The sequence below is a fragment of the Prunus dulcis genome, unplaced genomic scaffold, assembly GCF_902201215.1.
Source record: "Prunus dulcis unplaced genomic scaffold, ALMONDv2, whole genome shotgun sequence".
Taxonomy (NCBI): Eukaryota; Viridiplantae; Streptophyta; class Magnoliopsida; order Rosales; family Rosaceae; genus Prunus; species Prunus dulcis.
This window is the reverse complement of record NW_023010014.1, coordinates 56,371-80,245: the sequence shown is the minus strand read 5'-3', so window position 1 is coordinate 80,245 and position 23,875 is coordinate 56,371. Positions and strand designations below refer to the sequence as shown.

Below are 23,875 nucleotides of genomic sequence, written 5' to 3'. Positions count from 1 at the left end.
AGAAGATGGTTAGAGTTGATAAAAGATTATGACTGTACCATCGAGCATCACCCAGGAAGAGCTAATGTTGTCGCGGATGCACTGAGTAGGAAATCTTTAGGATCTGTAGCTTATCTTTGAGGGAGGTATTTGCCATTGATGGTAGAAATGAGGAAGCTCAGAGTTGGGCTAGATACGGATAATTAGGGAGCACTGTTAGCTACTCTCCATGTGAGACCAGTGCTAGTAGAACGAATACTCGCAGCTCAATCCCAAGATCCTTTGATTTGCAAAATGCGAGTGAAGGTTGAGAATGGCGACAGAACTGATTGTTCAGTAAGAAATGATGGAGCGTTAATGGTAGGTAACAGGTTATATGTCCCTAATGATGAAGTTTTTTAAAAAGGGAGATTCTTGAGGAGGCCCATGAGTCAGTTTTTGCAATGCACCCTGAAGCACAAAAATGTATCATACTTTGAGAGAGCACTACTGGTGGCCTTTTATAAAGAAAGAAATAGCAGAGTATGTCAGAAGGTGCTTAATTTGTCAGCAAGTGAAAGCTGAGCGACATAAACCATCAGGGCTATTGCAACCACTCCCGATTCCTGAATGGAAGTGGAAGCGGATTACGATAGATTTTGTGTTCAAACTTCCCCGAACATAGAGTAAGCATGATGGAGTGTGGGTAAGCGTGGATCGACTCACCAAGTCTGCTCATTTTCTGCCGGTGAGAGCAAATTATAGTTTAAACAAACTGGCTAAGATTTTCATAAATAAGATAGTGAGACTTCATGGAGTACCAGTATCCATTGTTTCAGATCGAGACCCACGGTTTACATCCCGTTTTTGGACAAAATTAAATGAAGCTTTTGGAACCCAATTGCAATTTAGTACTGCATTTCACCCCTAGACAGATGGTCAGTCTGAGAGGACAATCCAGACATTAGAAGATATGTTGAGAGCGTGTGCACTTCAATTTCAGGGTGATTAGGATGAGAAGTTACCACTTATGGAGTTTGCTTATAATAACAGTTATCAAGTGAGTAACGGAATGTCTCCATTTGATGCCTTGTATGGAAAACAGTGTAGAACTCCATTTCATTGGGATGAAGTGGGTGAACACAGATTGGTAGTCTATGAGGATGTTGAACTGACTAAGCAACAAGTGCAGATAATTAGAGACCGACTCAAGACAACCCAGGACCGACAAAAGAGTTATGCGGACAATAGAAGAAAAGACCTTCAGTTTGAAGTTGGAGACTGGGTATTTTTGAAATTATCACCTTGGAAAGGTGTAGTGAGATTTGGGAAGCGGGGAAAACTAAGTCCTCGCTATATTGGATCCTATGAGATTATAGAACGTGTGGGTCCAGTAGCTTACAGGCTTGCTCTGCCTACGGATCTAGCACGATTGCATGATGTTTTCTATATCTCCATGCTCCGAAAGTATATTTTCGACCCTTCCCATGTTTTAGATGAGCAACTAGTCGAATTGCTAGAGGATTTCACTTATGTGGAGCAACCAGTTCAGATTTTGGATTGGAAGGTGCAAGTGTTGAGATCGAGAGAGAGATTCCACTTGTGAAGGTTTTATGGAGGAGTCATATTGTGGAAGAGGCTACATGGGAACCCGAAGACCAAATGCGGGAGCAGTACCTTCACCTCTTCGAGTGACAGGTGCGTAAATTTTGAGGACGAAATTTTTATAAGAGAGGTAGGTTGTAATAACCCAAACCTAAATTAATATTTAATCAGTAATTTATTAAGAAGAAAAGACAATTTTACCCTTGGAAGAATTTATTAACGAAAGGTTGACTTTTTGACGGAGAAGAAATTTGACAATTCCACATACACCGTTGTGTCGAGCACGACGAAACGAGTTTGTAGACACGAAGTGGGCTCGAATCGGAGATTTAACGAAGGAAATACGGTTAAAATACTTCGAGGGGCAAAACGGTAATTTGAAAAAATCAGATTTTTAAAACCTCACTTCTCTCTCTTCTCTCTCAGTTTCTATCTCTCTCTCTCTCTCTCTCTCTCTCTTCCGTCGCGAGCGCACCGCCCTCCGTCCAATTTTTGCGCCTCTACCAGCTCCGGCCACCACAGGCCACGGCACCGGCACCAACCTGACCGGCCCGACCTCGCCGTCATGCCTCAGCCCACTCCAGCAGCGAGCAACTCACCAGTCGCCATAATCTGCGAAAAAAAGCGCCGGTGTTTCCAAAACTTCAACCTGCTCGTTCTCCCTCAATTCTTCTCCAACTTTGTCGAGTAAGGCACCCGGGCACCAGTTGACCCGCAGGAGGGACCTTCAAGAGGTCCAGCGAGCACGGACTACCAGTGAGTGGACTTTTATTTTTATAAATGAATTTTAAACAGTCGAATTTCAGTTATAAGCTGTTCTATGCTTTTGAATATTTTATTTTGCATGCTGCCGAGAAAAATCTCCTTTAAAGGATATAGGAAAAGAAATTCTAGTTAATTATCAGATAAAAGGCACCAGACTTTGAAAGGTTACAGAAACTTTATATTTTCCTAAACCACCTTGTACCCAGATATTAAATGTTGCCTGCGGATTGTATTGGTTGCCTTCGGTTTAGTCAGCATGCTTGACAGTTGCCCCACGAGTTCTTTGGTACTCGAACTCGTGTGGAGCGAGTAATGCAGCTCAGGTGGACTACGGTCCCCTGAATCCTGCGAGTTGCGGCGCGGACTGACTTTGTGTCACTGAGACCTGCGAGTATGTGTCACCCATGGTGATGCATGGAATTGACTGATATAAGGAATTGACAGAAATAAAGGGTACACCTAGTTTTCAATGCCTTAAGAAATTAATGTTGACCATGAGTATGATTGGCTTATATACATGTATAATTATATGATTGCATTGATTTCAGTAATAAAGAGAAGAATTTAGTTTGTACAACTGTTTTTACAGTGGGGTTAGTATGTTCATATGCTATTTTCTAAACTTTGTTTTTAGGTCCACTCACCCTTTTTCATGTTTTGTGCCCCCAGGCAGTAGGCGTGCACATGGATCCACCACCGGGCCGTTTTCCATCTTCCGCGCCTTTCCTTTGATGTAGGACTTTTTGTATTGTAAAAGGATTGACTCCTTTGTAAATTCTTAGTAACCGCTCTGATGTTTTGCCCTAGACTTAGAATTGAACTGTTGGAATGTATATATATGTATGCTGGCAGTTGGTTGTATATATATATATATATATATATACTTGTTTGGCAGATGTAAATAATTTGGTATTGAGCCAGTTACAAGGGAAACTCTGCCGATTTTTCAGTAGATGTCAACCTTGTTATTTTATCGTGTTTTGTATAGAAGGGCAAACAGGTCATTTGTGCCTGACATCCGCCAAGTGTCGGACACGCACAAGGTCCGGCTCGGATTCCAAAATTGAATTTGGATCGGATCCTGTCACACGAGCATCCATAAACAATAGCCAAATCTCCCCAACTCACACTTACACAACACTTTGAAAGCCCAAGAAAACAAATTTATACAATTACGAAAAATGGTACATGTGAAAAGACTCCCGAAAACCAGCCAACTTCCAAAATTCACGAGCATATATGCACTCCCAAAGCGTATGAAGGGCATATCTTTCTTTAGTAAGCATATTTAACAATTGCCCTAGAGATGAGATTCTCTTTAGATGGGAAAATATTATGTGCAGCTATGCCCAACAAAAAACTTAATTTTCTCCACCACATGTAAAGACCAAACTGATCTCCATACAGAAAGAATTACTTGCACGTCATCTTCAATAAAACACAATCTGAACAAGTTGATATCCCACTAACCAAAGGTGCTAATTAAGTCTTTGAATCGGGATCTAGAGAGTTAAAAGACGTCGGTGGTTATACAAGTGACGTGGTGGCGTATCAAAGCACGTCGGATTTCAAGAAAAAAGGACGTGGATAAAAAACACGCTAAATTTAAGTTATCTCAAGCACGTCGGTTTAAAAAAAAAAAAAAAAGTGACGTAGTCACAAAACACGCTGAACTTAAGTTATCTCTCAACCTAATTTTTCAGAAATTGGATCAGCTGTCCTCAAATTGTATGTCCTCTCCCTGTATTTGTTCTAAATTTTCGACATCTGTCCTCCCACACAATAGAGCCTAATACTTCTAACTCATATTAAAAATAATAAGAATACTCTTACAATTTTGAGGGGTGGATCCGCTGTCCCCAAAATCATAAGCTTTATTCTCCGTTTTGAAATACGCAAAGGTTGATTTTGAATAATTTGAGATTAAGGAGGTATGCCGATTGGAACAGAACGACCATAGTTAAATGTGGGATACTGAATACCTTCTCAGTCATGTGCGTTAAGTGTGGGATATTGAATACCTTCTCAGTCATGTCTCCAACTCTTCATGATTTTGGACTATCAAGAGTTGAATATTGAATACCTTCTCAGTCATGTGCTGAGGCCGAAGCAAACAAGAGTTGAATGTGGGACATCCAATCAAGCTCCCACTTCTATCATTTTCATCTCATTAACAATTACTTCAATTCCAAAGTTAAGAGACAAAGAATTTGACTCAAGTAAGAATTTGACCCGTGATTGTCTCCTTAACCGAATTTTATTTTGAAAATATGATTTTAGATTATTTGAAAATTAAACCATAAGGATTATATAGATTGACATGGGTATATAAGTCATGTTATACTGTTGAATAACAAGCCCTCAATTATCTATTATTTCTATTTATAGAGAATTCGGTGTGTTTTTACTATATTACTACTTGTAAGTTGTAATCTAAATTAACAAAACACAAAATAGTATTTGAAGCTACGGAAATGCTAATGGATTGAAGACCTCTAATCTCCTCGACCCCTCAACTTGCCGTTGTTTCTCTTTTTGGCCGGTCAACAGTTTTCATATGAGTTGTTCAGATTTTGATATGGCTGAAATTATATATATACAAAAATGAAATATTTTTGGTCTGTTTTTCGGGAGGTTTTCAAATTTTCTTTAATTAAAATTTTTGATAGTTGTAATTGATGCGTATAAGAAGGGAGATTTTCGATTTGTCGAAAGATATTAGATGGCTGGAAAAACCAACCTTCATGTGTTGAGTATATTGGTTATATGTAAGGTAAGGAAAGGAAGAGTTGCACTCTAACTTTGTGAGGGGATGACTAGGCCTAGCCAGGGACAGATCCTGGATTTGAAAATAGAGTGGGCTAAATTTATCTTACATAAAAACTTAGAAAACTTGACGGTACGAGTGAATTTCATTGAAATATGAATTTTATAGTCAATTAGCAATTACATGATAAACTTCTCCATGGAGGGAAAAAAAATTAAAAGCATTTATTATCCATTACAAAAGAAGAAAGAAAAAAAACTGAATCATTTTAATCCATCCAAGCCAACTTGGAAAATAAAAATGAGAAGAAGTAGCCAAATTTATATATAAAAAAATGAATTGATGTTTTATGTACACTAGAAGGTAAATGTAATTTTTTTTTCGGAAAATAATGTTCTCTAGGAATGTGTGTTTTATGAAAAAGGTTGAATAATAAATATTAATTAACTATAAAAAAATAAAATTAAAAAATATAAAGAATTTATGTGGGTGGGATCACATCAAGTCGCCTGGGCTATAGTCCATATTAGCATGGACGTAGGTCCGTCCCTAGGCCTGACACGATTGCTTCTTCTCTTGAGGCTAGGATTAGAGGAACCCATTGTTGGGAATTTTTGGAGCCTGATTAGCTCTTAATGTTTTTGTTTATAAGAGATAGAAATCTTCTGAAACAAGTGAAACACCCCTTGACTTCATCAATGAGATTGCCATCTGATGCAAGTTCCTCCTCTCTTTTTCCAATTGACAAATAACTTCCCCTTTGTCATTACGAATCACCACACCCACACCACCTCTCTCCATCAATATTTAGCTTTCTCCACCAACACAACCAGAGACTCACCAATATTTTCATGAACCAGTTTATTTCTAGTATGCCGAGAATGCTAAAATATGAAAACTATGAGAGAATATTTGTTTGTGGGAATTTTTTGTGTATTCTTCTCCTTGTAGGAGGTCATATTTATAATACAACGAAACCTGAATGGGCAAGTAAATAATAAATTCCTAAATCTATTTGCAGTAGGAAATCAGGAATTAAAGTAAATCAATTACAATTATAATAGGAATTCTTGGTGTGTAAGGAAAGTAAGTCAATATCCACAAGTCACGCCAACACTCCCCCTCACGTTGGTGCATAGATGTCGCCAATGCCCAACTGATCTAGTGAATTGTGGAATGCTTTACTGGAAATCGCCTTTGTCAAAATATCCGCCAATTGATCCTCGGATTTCACAAAATGCGCAATCTGGTCCATGTGTCGGGGTCGTTAGTCGAGAAGTCATAATCTGTGCAGCGGAAGATGCATAGGATACAGGTTGAGTAGGAATTGGGATCGGAATCTGAGTCTGAGTCGAGGCTGGAGTCGGAGTCGAAATCGGGATCAGGGTCTGAATCAGAGACAAATTCGGGGTTGGGGTCATCATCAGAGTGGGGGTCGGGGTCGTCTTCGGAGTCGGGGTCAGGGTCGGGGTCGTCGTCGTCATAGTCGGGGTCGGGGTCGAGCTCGGGGTCGTCGTCGTCATATTCGGGGTCGAGGTTGGGGTCGTCAAAAGAGGATCCTGATTCTGGATCTGGTTCGGGTCAAAGTCTGCATCTGTAGGAGCAGAGCCATCTGGGCACTCAACTCAACGATGGTTGGTGGAGAATGAGAGAATGAGTCGGTGGTGCTACCTCCATGAGGGTTGAAAAAATCATCAACCCCCATAACACTAAATAAAATAATCTCTATTACAATAGGACAAAATATAATTGGTAAGTAACCAAAATTCTAATGAAATAAGGACTCGCCAACACTCCCCCTCAAGTTGGGCAAAGATATTTCGCAGGCCCAACTTGACAAGCGAGTCACAGGACACCATACTTGAGAAGCACCAATTGTAGAGAAGATCTTTTAGTCAACCACGAGTGAAACAAGTGACAAACTAAAACAAAGTTCACAGCGGAAACACAAGAGCAAACCCTAAAAAATAGGGCACATAGCAAAACACAGAAACCCTGTGAGCACGGCTGTAGATAAGGCAGAACACAGAAACCCTGTGAGCACGGCAGTAGGTAAGGCAGAACACAGAAACTATGTGAGCACAGCAATTGGTAAGGCAGAACACAGAAACCCTGTGAGCACGGCAATAGGTAAGGCAGAACACCGAAACCCCATGAGCAAGGCAGTAGAGACAATGGCAACAATAAATTCTTCAATATAAACTTTAGCTAATTCACTCAGACACAACTTCTCTTCAATCCTCCTCTCCCCTTGAAGAGAAGGGGTCGTCGGAGTCAAGAAATAAGCAACATCTTCATGGAAATATGTCAAGGTAATTGGGATAGGTCAATAAACATATCCCTTTCACTCCCCCTCCCCCCTCTCAAGGGGGGAGAAGAGCACTTAAATTTCAAGAAGAACACAAGCACAGGTCCCTAGATCGAACCAGGCTCTGATACCATGCTAAAATATGAAAACTATGAGAGAATATTTGTTTGTGGGAATTTTCTGTGTATTCTTCTCCTTGTAGGAGGTCATATTTATAATACAACGAAACCTGAATGGGCAAGTAAATAATAAATTCTAAATCTATTTGCAGTAGGAAATCAGGAATTAAAGTAAATCAATTACAATTATAATAGGAATTCTTGGTGTGTAAGGAAAGTAAGTCAATATCCACAAGTCACGCCAACAGAGAATCCATAAACAAGAGCAAATCTCCCCAACTCACACTTATTAGACAACACTTTGAAAGCCCAAGGAAACAAATTTATAACATTACCAAAAATGGTACATGTGAAAAGACTCCCGAAAACCAGCCAACTTCCAAAATTCACGAGCATATATGCTCCCAAAGCGTATGAAGGGCATATCTTTCTTCAGTAAGCATATTTAACAATTGTCCTAGAGATGAGATTCTCTTTAGATGGCAAAATATTATGTGCAGCTATGCCCAACAAAAAACTTAATTTTCTCCACCACATGTAAAGACCAAACTGATCTCCATACAGAAAGAATTACTTGCACGTCATCTTCTGTAACACCCCGACTCCAGATTAAATGTTTATTTTTAATCGATTTAATTAAATTTACGAATTTACCCTTGGGGTAGGGGTAAATTGGTCATTTTCTTATCCGGAAGGATTTTGGGACCGTGGATGGTATTTTTGGGTAGGTGGTACCGAGACGAATTCGTAGACAGGCGGTAGGCTTGAATCGGAGTTGTAACGAAAAAGTTACGGGCAAAAACTTCCAGTGGCAAACTTGTAATTATTTCAAAAAGTTTGGTAAAAATCAGATTTTCACCTCAGCTCTCTCCCTCTCGTGCGCGACACTCTCTCTCCTCAGTCTCTCTCTCTCCCCGACGTCAACTCTCTCTCTCCTCGGTTCGCGCAGCTCCGGCCACGGCAGGACCCGAGACCGGTCCCGATCGATCCGCCTCGACGTCCCGATCAAGCCTAGGCCGTTTTCCCCGTCGGAAACCACGAACTCCGGCCGCGAGCTCGACTAGTTCGAACCGGAGCTTGCTCGCCGTCGCGCCGCCGCCTCCGCCGCCCAAACTCGGTGATTGAGGTATGGTTTCTCCTCCTTTTTACGAGTTCTAGCTGATGTTGGTATAGGTTTGGATCGATTGTGAGTGTAGAAAACCGATTAGGAAAACCTAGGTTTTGGGCCGAATTTCAAACTGAAATTCCGGCCAGTTGCCGCCCGAATTGGGCCTTCCCATAGTTGAAGAAAGTGATCCTGACCTCGAGTAGAAGCTAGGGTAGGAAGGGTGAGCTCGGGGGTGGAGTTTTTCCGTCGCCGGAAATTACTCTACACACCCACGAGCTGCCGGCGCGTGTGGCGGCGCGTGGGCGAGTCTGGTGAGGCTGCTAATTAACCCAATGAGATCCTTAGGTTGTCACGAGCGTGTAGGAATTCGCGGATCTCAATTTGGATGTCGTTTGACTATCGAACGGATTTTCGCATATTGTGCGTTATCCGGGTTCAATAGGTTTCAACCGTTAGATCTTTCCCGAGTTAAAATATGTTGTTCTATGAATTCCTAGGACCGTATGGGACTTCATGAATTATGAATCGGAACCCCGGATGTTCCGATTCAAAAATGCGAAGTTTGCGGGTTAGCGATAACCGTAAAATCGTGAATAATTCCTAAATCTGTAATGGGACCTTAGGATACCCTCTTCAACGTGCACGTATGGGGAATTTGGGAATTAATCAGTTAATTTGTGATTTTTCCGCTTCGACGTAATTTTATATTAATTAACGGTTCGTATCTCGAAATAGGTGTTTCGACTGCACGTACTCAGCAGGCAGGACCCTCACGTGGTCAGGCAGCGTGGGATTATCTGTGAGTGGACTTTGTTTTAATCATATGCATGGTTTTAATCGATGAAAGTTTCTGCATAATGTTTTAATGGCTTATGGAATTTATATATCATGTTCATAAAATGATTTTGTTGGTCGGGTAGTTTCTGATTATATATATATATATATATATATCGAGTTTGGCATTCTTGGGTTTTGAGAGTGCATTTGTGTGGATATTGGGGAGGTATATTTATATATTCGCTATAGAAGAAATTTTGGGGTAGTTGGAGGTTGATGTGGAAGAATGTGGTTGTGGAGAGAAATTGTGTGTTTACACTGCGTAAGTACCTTCCCCAGTTACTAGTCTCACTCGCGGCGTTGGATGTTCCGGCGTGTGAGACACTTTCCATATGCGGCATTGGATGTTCCGGCGTATGGAAAGACCTTGTATAGAGTTTAGGGTCATCACCATGGCGTTGGATGTTCCGGTGTGTGATGATCCAGTCTGCGCGCGTAGGACATAGTTTGGAAGCTACACATGGCGTTGGATGTTCCGGTGTGGGAGCTTTGGAGTTTCGTCCCCCGGTTGGACATCTCATCCCTAGACGCAGGATAGCACCTGGAAATCCTGCGGACTAGTCAAACGATCCCCCGGTTGGATTGTTTTCCCGGTACCTAAGTGGTGTGTTGAGTATATCGTATATCGTATAGCTATTTATTTTATTTATTTATAAGTATACTTAGGGATACGTATACTTGAGTGGGTAAGGAATTAGTAGCTTGACAGGAGTGGTAAGATTGAGAGTATGGGGATTCGTTTTGAAGGAGATAACTGTTGTTTTTGAAATGTTTAAATGAATTAAGTTTTGAGTAGTTATTTATTGTTGCGTGAACCTGCATGCCCTGAGCATTATTTTTACATGGTGGGGTTACTATGTTGTTTTGAATTGCAAATCTGGTTTTTGTCCACTCACATATTTTCTGTTTTGCGCCCCCCAGCCAGTAGTCGCTCCAGGAAGCGTGCAAGTGGTGTACGAAGCTCAATCTGTGCATTTTTCTAGTTAGGAACTGAGTAATTTCTCTTACTCAACTGTTTTTGTAATCTAAATTCAGTAGATGCTCTGTATCGCCCTTGATAGATTTTACTTGTGAGGCCGGAGGCCACTTTAGCGACTTGTAAAATTGTGAAAGCTTGCTGATGGTTGGGATTATTATTACTGTGTGTTGCAGGTTAAGAAAATTTTGTTGGGTTTGCTTATTTAACAGGGGAGACTCTGCCAAATTTTTGGTAGGAAGTCTCGAGTTAGGAATTAGTGGGCCCGGCATCTGGATGATGTCGGAACAAAGACGGGGTCCGCTTCGGTTTTCGAGAAATTCCGGGACGGGTCCTGTCATCTTCAATAAAACACAATCTGAACAAGTTGATATCCCACTAACCAAAGGGACTAATCAAGTCTTTGAATTGGGATCTAGAGAGTAAAAAAAGGTCGGTGGTTATAGTACGTGTCGGATTTCAAGAAAAAATAAGGACATGGATAAAAAATATGCTAAATTTAAGTTATCTCAAGCACGTCAGTTTAAAAAAAAAAAAAAGAAAAAGTGATGTAGTCACAAAACACTTTGAACTTCAGATATCTCTCAACCTAATTTTTTAGGAATTGGATCCGCTGTCCCCAAATTGTGTGTCCCCTCCCTGTATATGTTCTAAATTTTCGACATCTATCCTCCCACACAACAGAGTGTAACACTTTTAACTTATATTAAAAATAATAAGAATAAACTTACGATTTTTGGGGGTGGATCCGTTGTCCCCAAAATCATAAGCTTATTCTCCGTTTTGAAATACGCAAAGGTTGATTTCGAATAATTTGAGACTAAGGAGGTATGCCGATTGGAACAGAACGACCAAAGTAAAATGTGGGATATTGAATACCTTCTCAGTCATGTCCCCAACTCTTCATGATTTTGGACTATCAAGAGTTGAATATTGAATACCTTCTCAGTCATGTGCGTGAGGCCGAAGCAAATAAGAGAGTTGAATGTGGGACATCCAATCAAGCTCTCACTTCTATCATTTTCATCTCATTAACAATTACTTCAACTCCAAAGTTAAGAGACAAAGAATTTGACTCAAGTATGAAAACCCCAAATGTCTTCCCAAACGGTCTTCTAATTAAGAAAATAAGATACTGGAAGGACCTGTCAAAGTCTTGAACTCTGAAGACTCACAAGTATTATAAAATGAATATATGGCACTATAAATAATAAGACTCGCAAGTATTATAATAAAATACACAAAACAATATTTGATAATATAACCATGATATCTTTTCATTTCTATGAAGTATGCTCTCTAGCTTATTGCCTTCTCTTGTATGTTCAGCTGCTTTCATCATCAAATTACCTTCAATTAGCCTCTGCTAGTTCTACTGATGAGGCAAACGCTCTTCTCAAATGGAAAGCCACCTTTCAAAATCAAACCCAAAACAATCTGTCATCATGGGCTTACCCTCCCAGCAATAATGCCACCAACAATCCTAAAATCCCATGTACTTGGGCTGGTGTTTCATGCAATGCTGCTGGAAGTGTCATCGAGATAAACCTTACCGAGTCTGGTTTACAAGGTACGCTAAATGCATTTTCATTCTTGTCCTTCCCTAATCTTGAATATCTTGACCTCAGCTTCAACAAACTCTTTGATGCCATTCCACCTCAAATTAGTTACCTCGCCAAACTAAACTATCTTGATCTCTCTCAAAATCAGTTTTCTGGGAGAATCCCACCAGAAATCGGTCTCCTGAGAAATCTTACATTTCTCAATCTCTCTAGGAACACATTTTTTGGAGATATTACCCACAAGATAGGCAACTTGAAATCTCTTGTGGAGCTATATTTGTCTAGGAATCAACTAAAAGGTTCAATTCCAAGATCACTAGGTGATCTAACAAGCCTTACCCATCTTTATCTCTCTCGAAATCAACTTTCTGGTTCTATTCCTAAGGAGATAGGGAATTTGAAATATCTTGTGCATTTAAGGTTGGACAATAATCAACTCAATGGTTCAATTCCAAGATCACTAGCTGAGATAACAAGCCTTACACATTTTTTTTTACGTGGCAATCAACTTTCTGGTTCTATTCCTAAGGAGATAGGGAATTTGAAATATCTTTTGCATTTAAGGTTGGGCAATAATCAACTCAATGGTTCAATTCCAAGATCACTAGCTAAGCTAACAAGCCTTACCCATCTTTCTTTACGTTACAATCAACTTTCTGGTTCTATTCCTAAGGAGATAGGGAATTTGAAATATCTTGTGTATTTAAGGTTAGGCAGTAATCAACTCAGTGGTTCAATTCCAAGATCACTAGCTGGTCTAACAAGCCTTACCTATGTTTCTTTAGATCAGAATCAACTTTCTGGTTCTATTCCTAAGGAGATAGGGAATTTGAAATTTCTTGTGCATTTAAGGTTGGGCAATAATACTCTCAATGGTTCAATTCCTAGATCACTAGCTGATCTAACAAGCCTTACCTATCTTTTTCTCCATCTCAATCAACTTTCTGGTTCTATTCCTAAGGAGATAGGAAATTTGAAATCTCTTGCGCAGCTATTTTTGGGTGATAATCAACTCAATTGTTCAATTCCTGTTTCATTTGGTAACCTGAGCAACTTGGAAATCTTATACCTACGGAATAACAGCTTTTCCGGCCCCATCCCCCAAGAGATAGAGAATCTCAAAAAGTTGAGTGTCTTGGTTTTGGATGTAAACCAATTTTCTGGTTATTTGCCCCAAAATATTTGCCAAGGTGGAAAACTGGAAAACTTTACAGCAAGCAACAACCTTTTCACTGGTCCAATCCCAAAAAGCTTGAAAACCTGCATGAGCTTAGCCCGACTTCGTCTTCAACGGAATCAATTGACAAGCAACATATCTGAAGACTTTGGTGTTTATCCGAATCTTAATTTTATAGATGTAAGCTACAATAACATGTACGGTGAAATCTCACGAAATTGGGGACAATGCCCACGGTTGACAACTCTACAAATGGCAGGAAACAACATTACTGGTAGCATACCACTTGAGATAGGCAATGCAACCCAAATTCATGTGTTGGATCTCTCTTCGAATCATTTAGTTGGGGTGATTCCAAAGGAATTCGGGAGATTGGCTTCTTTGGTGAAGTTGATGTTGAATGGAAATCAACTTTCAGGTCGTATACCCTCGGAATTCGGATCCATGACTGATCTTGGACATCTTGACCTATCAACAAACAACTTTAATGAGTCAATTCCGAGCATTCTAGGTGACTTGCTCAAATTATACCATTTGAATTTGAGCAACAACAAATTATCTCAACCAATCCCACTTCACTTGGGGAACTTAGTTCAATTGACCGACCTCGATTTCAGTCACAACTCACTTGAAGGTAGGATACCATCAGAAATGAGTAACATGCAGAGTTTGGTGATGCTCAATCTTTCCCACAACAATCTTTCGGGTTCCATACCATCAACTTTCGAAGAAATGCGCGGTTTGTCGAATGTTGACATATCCTACAATCACTTGGAAGGTCCCCTTCCCAACATTAGCGCATTTCGAGAAGCTCTGTTAGAAGCATTAAAAGGGAACAAAGGATTGTGTGGCATAGTTGGAGGTTTGTCACCATGCAATGCAAGTGGCTCAAAAAAGGATCACAAGTTAATGTTTTCTATTCTGGCAGTAATTGTACTTCTATCTGCTTTCTTTACGACTGTTTTTCTAGTGAAAAGAAAGAAGCATCATCAGGATAAAGCACAAAAAAACATGCATGAAGAAATTTCCTTTTCAGTTTTAAATTTTGATGGAAAGTCAATGTATGAGGAAATCATAAGGGCAACAGAAGATTTTGATCCCACATATTGCATTGGGAAGGGAGGACATGGAAGCGTTTACATAGCAAGTTTGCCATCTGCCAATGTAGTGGCTGTGAAGAAACTCCATCTGTTGCAAAATGATGAGAAGAATCCTCAAAACGGGTTCTTAAATGAAGTAAGGGCACTCACGGAGATACGGCATCGGAACATTGTGAAGCTCTATGGTTTTTGTGCACATAAACGACACTCGTTTTTGGTGTATGAGTATCTTGAAAGAGGTAGCTTGGCCGCAATGTTGAGTAAAGATGAAGAAGCTAAAGAGTTGGGGTGGAGTAAAAGAGCGAATATTGTCAAAGGTTTAGCTAATGCCTTGTCTTACATGCACCACGATTGCTTGCCACCGATTGTACATCGTGACATATCAAGCAACAACATTTTGTTGGATTCTGAATATGAGGCCTGTGTTTCAGACTTTGGTACTTCTAAGTTTTTGAACCCAGACTCAACTAATTGGACTGATGTTGCAGGCACATATGGCTACATGGCACCAGGTAATATTTTCATCTCTGTTATTTGTATTTAAAACTTTTTATGTGTTTGTTTTTACACCAATGTTTCATTTTCATCATTAGAGGGTTAACATAAACACATCTAGCTTTTATTAAATTCCATTTTTCTTACGCTGGTTTTATTAGGTTTCAAAAAGAACTAAATTTTTTGAATTTGTAGTTGATGTTTTTCAATGATTTTTATTGGATTGGAAATTAGAAATTAATCACCCGGCACTCTCCTTTTTATACGAGGTAATCTTTTGAGCACTGAAATCTCAATGTTTTGTACGTGGTGTGTGATTTATGCAGAGCTTGCATATACAATGGAAGTGAATGAGAAGTGCGATGTTTATAGTTTTGGAGTTGTCACACTGGAAATAATTATGGGAAAACATCCAGGAGATTTTTTCTCATCTTTATCAACCGGGGCGTCATCGTCATCCACATCTGCACCTGCCCCTGAAATGCCAATTTTGGATGTTCTGGATCAACGCATCTCCCCACCCACAAAACAAGAAGCGGGGGAAGTGGTCTCTTTGGTGAAGATAGCATTTGCATCCTTGAATCCCAGTCCGCAGTCTCGTCCAACAATGAAAAAAGTTTGCCAGCTCCTCTCGTCAACTCAGACCCTGCATTTGTCAAAGCCATTGCATATGACAACATGTGGTGAATTGCTTGCTCTTGATGGTTTCACTATTTGATCAGGATATTTGCCGCTTTTCTATATTTCACTTCATTTGTGTCTGTCTTGTTCTAATTCTTCCTAGATGTATTGGGAAGGAAGGGCATGGAAGTGTCTACAGAGCAAGTTTAACTTAGGTGCAGCTGCAAAGCCAAATAAACACGCATTAATTCCTCCAAATTATGTTACTTTGTAATTTTAATAAAAGGTTTTTCTTTTGTAATTCGTAACAAGGGTTGTAATTAAGAAATGTTTCATCTCGAATGAGTCGAACCTTAAATAAATAATAAAACTCCATTACCTAGGTAGTGGTGATGAAATTATGTTGGAGACTCACATTTTCCATCAACAATTCATTTGCAAGAAGACCTCATATGTATGATTATTGCCTTTGAGACTAAGCAATGAGGAGATTATACATGCAAATTTCAACTCAAGAACAAAGTGGAAATAGCCATTGACTAATAAATTGGTGCTACTAGACCCAATTGTCATTGACTAAAAATTATAAATAAATAAATATATTTCTTGTAAAGTCCATCATACATTGTTTTTTAATGATCCGAACTGTCTAATTTTTAGATATCCCTTAAAGATCATATTCGCAAAAGATTATTGTTATTTTAATCTTTTCTTGAAGTATCGTGTTTATTTATTTTGTTGCTAGCAATTAGATACCTGAACAATTACTTGAACAAAAAGTAGTAGAGAGAGAAAGGAGCTTACCAAATGATTAAGTTTCAAAAGGGCTTTGGATGATCCTAGCAGAAGTAGTAGAGATAGACCTTGTGTAAGCTTTTATTTCTCCTTTTGTCCCTCATTGCATGCATAGTCCCACAAAGTGCTTTTATCTCAAAATTCTGATAATATGATTATTGCCTTTGAGAATAAGCAATGAGGAGATTATACATGCAAATTTGAACTCATGAACAAAGTGGAAATAGCCATTGACTAATAAATTGGTGCTACTAGACCCAATTGTCATTGACAAAGTCAAATATATATATATATATATATATATTTTTTATAAATAAAAGTACTATATAGTTATATTTACAATATTTTTGGAGGACATTGACCGACATTGGTATTATAATAATTTTTTTAATTAAAAAAATGGGTATTAATAATATTTATAAATTAAAAAAAAGTTAGCCGTGTTAAAATAAGGTTTCAGCCTTAACATGCCAAATACATAAATATCCCTAATTGATTCTAAAGCCTGTTAGCATGATATAAACAATTAATATTATTTATATCTAATACGTATATATAATACGTTTATGAAATACAAATTCTTTTTTATACTATACCATTATTTTGTTGACAGGATCCGCCCCGAATTTCTCGGAACCCGAGACGAATCCTGTAGAATTCTTGACATCAACCCGATGTCAAGCCCACTTATGAAACTATATCCTCTATTCCTAGGTTTTTACTTGAAGCCGGAGGCCATATACTGTGAACTGTTGTATGTTAAAAGCATGCTGCTAGTTGGGATTATTTTATGTTTGTTATGCAAGTTGAACTTTTGTTGGGTTTGTTCATTTTACAGGGGAGACTCTGCCAAAATTTTGGTAGAGAGTTGGTTTTTAGTAAGTGGGCTTGGCATCAGGGTGATGTCGGTAAAAAGACGAGATTCGCTCCGATTTTCAAAAAATTTGGGACAGGTGCTGTCATTTGTCTCTTGCAATTCTGGCATGATCAGTTAATTGATCACACCACTCCAACAACAAAAAATAAAAATTGATCACACCACATTTGCATGATATCTAGTTTAATAGACCTAATCTCTCGGACTACAGGGATCCAAGAGATTTGTGGTCACTTACCGTTGGATGTCAATTCAACGGTTCACTCACTCTTGCACTCATTTTAAGAAACTTTTTTGAACCATTGGATTAATATCCAATGGTGGGTGACCACAATCTCTTGAATTCCTATGGTCCAAGAGATCAGGACTGTCTAATTTAATCTAAGGCACTTTGGCATATATTTAAGTAATTTGTTAGTCAAAGATGGGAATACAAAGTTACCAATCTATTTTCTAGCCTGTTATACCAATCAGTTTCATTCATGGCTTCATGTTGTGAGATAAAAAGCAACAAACCATATGTGGTTTCTGCGTTTCTACTTCTTGGGCTTTTGCCATTAAGCTCCAATGTCTCAAGGTATGTTTTCATTGAAGGAGTTTTAAGAAAAAAAGAAAATTATTAAAGAAGAAAGAGTTCTTAATGTCAAGAAAAACGTTTTGAGTAACATTTAAGACCTGTTTAGGACTACTTCGGTAGAAACCATTTATGCTCCTAAGTGCCTAGAAGGGTTTTAGAAACGTTTTTTTGTTGGTATCACTTTTGACTATTCCAGAAATAGTAGCACACCAGAGCAGTTACTTAGGCTCAAAACGTTTTTATGTGATATAGTTCATATTTGGTTTTGATTGAATTTGAGACAGTTGCAGAGCCAATAGGAGTTTGTTATGGTCGGGTTCGCAAGAACCTGCCACCTGATCCAGAAGTTATAAGTCTCTACCAAGCAAATGGCATAACAAGAATGAGAATTTTTTATCCGAATCCTCCAACTCTGCAAGCTCTATCGTTGGCGTGATTTGTGGATATTGACTTACTTTCCTTACACACCAAGAATTCCTATTATAATTGTAATTGATTTACTTTAATTCCTAATTTCCTACTGTAAATGGATTTAGGAATTTATTATTTACTTGCCCATTCAGGTTTTGTTGTATTATAAATATGACCTCCTACAAGGAGAAGAATACACAGAAAATTCTCACAAACAAATATTCTCTCATAGTTTTCATATTTTAGCATGGTATCAGAGCGGCGATCTTGGGATTGCTGACTCTAGTTTCTAAACCCTAGCCGCCACCATGGGGGAGGATGACTCTTCTAATCCTCATGGCGGTAGCACCACTGCTTCCTCCTCTCCTTCTCAACCAACCATAGCCGAGTTGAGTGCCCAGGTGGCTCAACTAATGCAGATGCAGACTCAGACCTCGAAATTGATCCTAAATCAGGATCCTACCAAGACGACCCCGACCTCGACTCAGACGACGACCCCGACCTCGAATCAGACGACAACCTTGAACCCAGAATCAGACAACGATTCCGACGACAATTACCTATGAAGCTTCCGCTGCACAGATTGGCATAAAGTTGGATGGCACCAACTATGCCCTATGGTCCCAAGTTGTAGAGTTGTATATCTCCGGCAAAGACAAATTGGGATATATTAATGGCGATCTTCCACAACCTCCTTCGACTGCTCCAACGTTTCCTCGCTGGCGCAACGAGAACTCTATTGTGAAGGGATGGCTCATCAATTCTCTGGAGCAGAGCTTGATTGGCAATTTCATTCGATTTTCGACGGCAAAAGCAGTGTGGGATGCAATTGCCACAACTTACTATGATGGCACTGACACCTCTCAGGTTTATGATCTGAAACGACGAGTCTCTCGTATGCGACAAGCTGGTGGCTCCATTGAAACCTATTACAATACTTTCCAAAGCTTATGGAGAGAAATTGATTTTCGTCGTCCAAATATGATGGAGTATGAAAGTGATATCAAGCGCTATAATGATATTCTGCAGGAAGATTGAGTTTACATATTTTTGGATGGCCTTGATGATCGTCTTGATAAGGCCCGAAGTGATGTTCTTCACATGACTCCATTCCCTACTGTTGACCAAGCTTATGCCTATGTTCGCCGTGAAGATGTTCGACAAGCAGTGATGATGGGTTCATCCGATCGAGCCACTGGTGCTGGCTTAGCGGCCAAGAGTGCGCCTCGATCAGGTCCCCCTACTCGTGCCGGACAGCCCCATAATTCGTCTACTGCGGCCCACCTTCAGATCCAGTCATATGCTACTGCTGCTGGTGCGCCACTTCCTAAAACCATCCCACCTTCCCGTCCCAAGGCTCCGACTGATGGAAGTGGTTGCACGCACTATGGCAACCTCAAACATACCCGTGACACTTGTTTTAAGCTAAATGGTTATCCTGATTGGTGGGAGGACCTCTGCGCTCGCAAGCTCAAAGAAACTGCTAGTAATTCCGGCCGTGTTGCTATTGTCTCTACCGAACCCCCATTAGCCTTGTTCCCGCAGATAGATCCTCCTGATAGTCCGCGCTTCCGGATGTCTCAGGTAACTGTGGTTATGCATTTCATACTTCTGATCTACGAGATACTACTGGTTGGATAATTGATTCTGGCGCCACTAATCATATGACCTTTGATCCGAATGATTTTTTGCACACCACTACACCCCGCCGCACAAGTATTGCCAATGCAAATGGAGTTACCTATCTTGTGACAGGGGCCAGCACTGTTGCCCTTTCACCTTCTCTGTCCCTTTCTAATACTCTACTTGTTCCATCTTTGTCCAATAAATTAATGTCTGTAAGTCAGGCCACTGAACAACTAAATTGTTGTGCACTAATTTATCCAATTTTTGTTTACTACAGGATATTCTCACCAAGGAGATCATTGGGCGTGGTACTAAAAGAGGGGGGCTGTACTATGTGGATGACTTCAGTATGGGACGTGCCAATAGTGTAAAGCATCCGTCTGATGACAAGCACCAACAAATTTGGCTCTGGCACCGACGTTTGGGGCATCCATCTTTTGGTTATATGAGACACTTATTGCCCGAATTGTTTTCTGTATTTAAGGACTCATATTTTAAATGTGACACTTGCATTCTAGCCAAGAGTCATAGAGCATCCTATCCTTTAAGTATGAATAAAAGTACTATTCCTTTTGCTTTAATTCATTCTGATGTTTGGGGACCCTCACCTATTTCTACTCATTCCGGTATTCGTTGGTTTGTCACATTCATAGATGATTGTACACGGATGACATGGCTTTATTTGATGAAAAATAAGAATGAAGTGTTTTCCCTGTTCCAATCCTTTCACAAACAGATGGAAACACAGTTCAATGCTCGAATACAGATTCTTCGCTCTGACAACGGTGGAGAATTTGTTAATCATGATTTTCAGACTTACTTCCAGACACATGGCATTATTCATGAGACAACTTGCCCCGAAACACACTACTACAAAAAGTGAAAAAGACGACCAGAAAACAACGACGGTCTAAGTGAAAACCGTCGTGGTTTTTAAAAAGACGACGGTTCTAAAAACACCGTCGTGTAATACCACCTTAGACAACTAAAAATGGAGATTCAAATGGCTGTTCAAAAACAACGACGTACCTAATTAAACAACCGACGCCTATTTGAAACAGATTTCCGCAGTGTAAAATCAAAGCCAACAAAGAACGGCAGAAGTTATGAATCGACCGACGTAGAAAGTAAAGACGACGATTTCAATAAAAGCCGCCGATTTTACTCATAAAATAACACGACGAGGTTTTCGTATAAGACGCCGTATAATTACAAACAAATCCACGGCTTTAAAATACAAAATATCGCCGTATTAAATTAATGTACAACGACGGAAAATATAAATATATCGACGTCATTATCGTATAGTTCTACGACGTTATCTTTAAATCGTACTATAAAATTTAACGTCGTATTTATTCATTTTATACGTCGTACCTTTAATTTAAACCGTCGTCTTAATAAGAATTTTTGTTAACAATTTTTTTCTTTGATTTTCTTATCCTACGTCGGTAGATCTACTTAATGACAAGAATTGAAATAACCACGACGGTTTATATAGAAAACCGCCGACATAACCAGATTTTTCTGAGATCCCAAGGGTTACGAAATCTTACCAGATGGAACTCTGTTCCACATCATAATCTTAACAGATGACACAGATTTGCAATCAGAGAGACAATTTTTTGGAAGTTGATGATGTGTGTGCTTTTGTGTATCTACAAATATTATACCTAACGTCGTTGCAAATTTGCAATCAGAGAGACAATTTTCAACGACGGTTATATTATACCTAACGACGTTTAAAAAACAAATCAACGTCGCTCAACAAATATATTACGTCGTCTTAGTCTTACTTAAGACGACGAAAAACGACGACAGTAATACAAAAACAGTCGTTGTTTTTATATTCTTATTTTTTTTAAATCTGTCATCCAAAAAAGAAAATTTACATATTCCAGAACATTAATTTCCTTCATTTTAAATTTCTTTGATTTTCAGATTTCTTCATTCCAGCACATCTGATCTTCAGATTTCCCTGAGAAGCGAACTTTCCTTCGACAGCGAGTGGAGGCCAGGCTTGCATCTCTTTTGATGGAAAGCAAGGAGTATTCAGAAGCACTAAGTGTCCTATCAGGCTTGATCAAGGAAGTGAGAAGGCTAGTTGACAAGCTTCTTCTTGTGGACATAGATTTGATGCGAGTAAGCTCAATTTCTCTTTGAGAAAGACATCCAAATTATTGTCTTTGAGATGTGAGAGACAGTGTCTCTGAGAGAGGAAGAACTTGGAACCCTAAATGTAAACCGAAAATGAATGAAAGCGACAAATTTATAGAATAAATTTTTAAAACCAACGGCGGTCCTTACAAAAAAACCGCCGTTTAAATTGTAAAATCAACGTCGGTATGACCGACGTATATTACATAAATCCACGTCGGTAAATTAATAAAAACGACGTGTTAAATAATCTACCATGACGCGAGTTATTACTTATGTACTTTAATTTTTGAGTTTACTACGACGGTACCTACAACACTACTGTCGTATTTATTTACCACGTCCGAAGTTAAATGTACCGTCGTATTTTTAATTTATACGTCGTAGTTATATGTAACCGCCGTATTATTTTTTTGAAATGGTTTTATATGTAAGCAACTTTTCGTCTACCTGACTTACACATGCACTGTTTCCAAACCCGATTAAAAATTTCAATCTCCCAGAGAAAACTTTTCGTCTTTTTTCCTTGTCAGAGCACTGTCAGAGTATCTCATCGTCTTCCTCTCGTCTTCTTCGTCGTCTCTGAACTTAAAGATCGATCGTCTTCCTCTTGCTTTCATTGCACGCAAAAGGTAAGCTTTCATTTTCACTATTTTGGTTACTGTTTTGCATGCTCATACGTTTTTTGTTTGAAAAATCTTTTTACCTTTTTTCTGGCCAAAATCATTTTACTTCTTTCCAAGTTTGATAAAATATACAGACAAAGAGGGAAAGTTTCCAACTTTGAAGACAACTACCTCAACTAAATAAGACGACGGTAGCTTCTTATTTACGTGGTTAAATATGTAGACCACGACGGTTCGTCAGTCGTTCTAGCGTCGTCTGAAAATTGACAAAGTTGTTTTTAAAATTATAGTCTTTTTTTTATTTGCTTGTTTAATTGCAGGTTTGATTTCTCTGAACAATGGTTTTTGTTTTTCCCTAATTTGATAAAATATAAAGAAAAAGAAAGTAGGGTTGGTATCTAATATAGACGACAGTATATCTTATTGTTTTACGTCGTGTGAATGTTAATACCACGACGTGGTATTTTAGGGTTTTGGATCTGCAATCAAACATTCACAGAGAAAGAAAGAAGGGTTTTGGATCCTTATATAGACGACGGTATATTACTATTGACGTCGTGTGAACATAAATACCACGACGTTATATAAATAATGGTTTTAAACATTTATTACGTCTGAGATTATTTCATTGCGTCGCTTAAAATCATATCATACGTCGTATTTTATTAATAACCGTCGTTTGTGTTCTTAATCTTTTCCTGAAATATTTTCACTTGCAGTTTTGTCTGTTAAAATGGTTTCTCAACACCAAAGTAAGGATTCTGGCTCCAAGAAAAATGGAGGTAAGGAGCTTGGAATGGTAGCTCCTCAAGACAAGTCTTCGAAGAAGATGAAGTCTTCGAAGAAGATGAAGTTTGCTTCATCATCTGCTGAGACAGAACCAACCAGCCAGACAACAATCTCTGATGATTCAAAGTCTGGTCGAGGTATGAGCACAATGCCTCGTGTTGTGAAGAGAAAACTTCAGAAACTGAGGCCAATTGTTGAGTACAATAAAAGGGGGAAAGGAATTGGCCAAGCACATAGTGAGATGCAGTCCTACATTGGTGTGTTGGCACGCTCCAGAGTTCCACTTGTGGACATGAAATGGTCTCAAATCCCCAAGGATATAAAGGAGCAGATTTGGGAAGCAGTTGACATGGCTTTTGTGGTAGGTCAAGGGGGCAAGAACTCTGTTTTAGCTTCTGCTGCCAAGAAATGGAAGGATTTCAAGTCTACACTAACGAGGCATTATATCCTTCCATACACCAATGACAAGGAGAAATTAAGCCAACCCCCTGAAACATATAAATTCATAGAGAAAGCACAATGGGATGCCTTTGTAGCTTCAAGGTTATCCAAAGATTTTGAGTCTGTGCATTCTCAACATGCACAGATTAGGGAGAAACTCGAGTACAATCATCGATTG

At 39.2% G+C, this 23,875-nt stretch overlaps 1 protein-coding gene across 1 annotated transcript; it reads left to right on the top strand.

The window, feature by feature from the left end:
• Positions 1-1,030: 1,030 nt before the first annotated feature.
• On the top strand, positions 1,031-15,495 carry LOC117612500 (probable leucine-rich repeat receptor-like protein kinase At1g35710). Its single transcript, XM_034341184.1, has 3 exons — positions 1,031-1,525; positions 11,773-14,794; positions 15,104-15,495. The coding sequence occupies exons 1-3, from the start codon at positions 1,031-1,033 to the stop codon at positions 15,493-15,495; spliced, it is 3,909 nt and encodes a 1,302-aa protein (XP_034197075.1).
• Positions 15,496-23,875: the final 8,380 nt, after the last annotated feature.

Bases quoted from the DNA above. Each gene is read 5' to 3' on its own strand.
- LOC117612500 (XM_034341184.1), top strand. From the start codon at position 1,031: ATGTCTCCATTTGATGCCTTGTATGGAAAACAGTGTAGAACTCCATTT. The intron at 1,526-11,772 runs GTGCAAGTGTTG...TTGTATGTTCAG, and splicing joins TTCAGATTTTGGATTGGAAG to CTGCTTTCATCATCAAATTA. The intron at 14,795-15,103 runs GTAATATTTTCA...TGATTTATGCAG, and splicing joins ATATGGCTACATGGCACCAG to AGCTTGCATATACAATGGAA.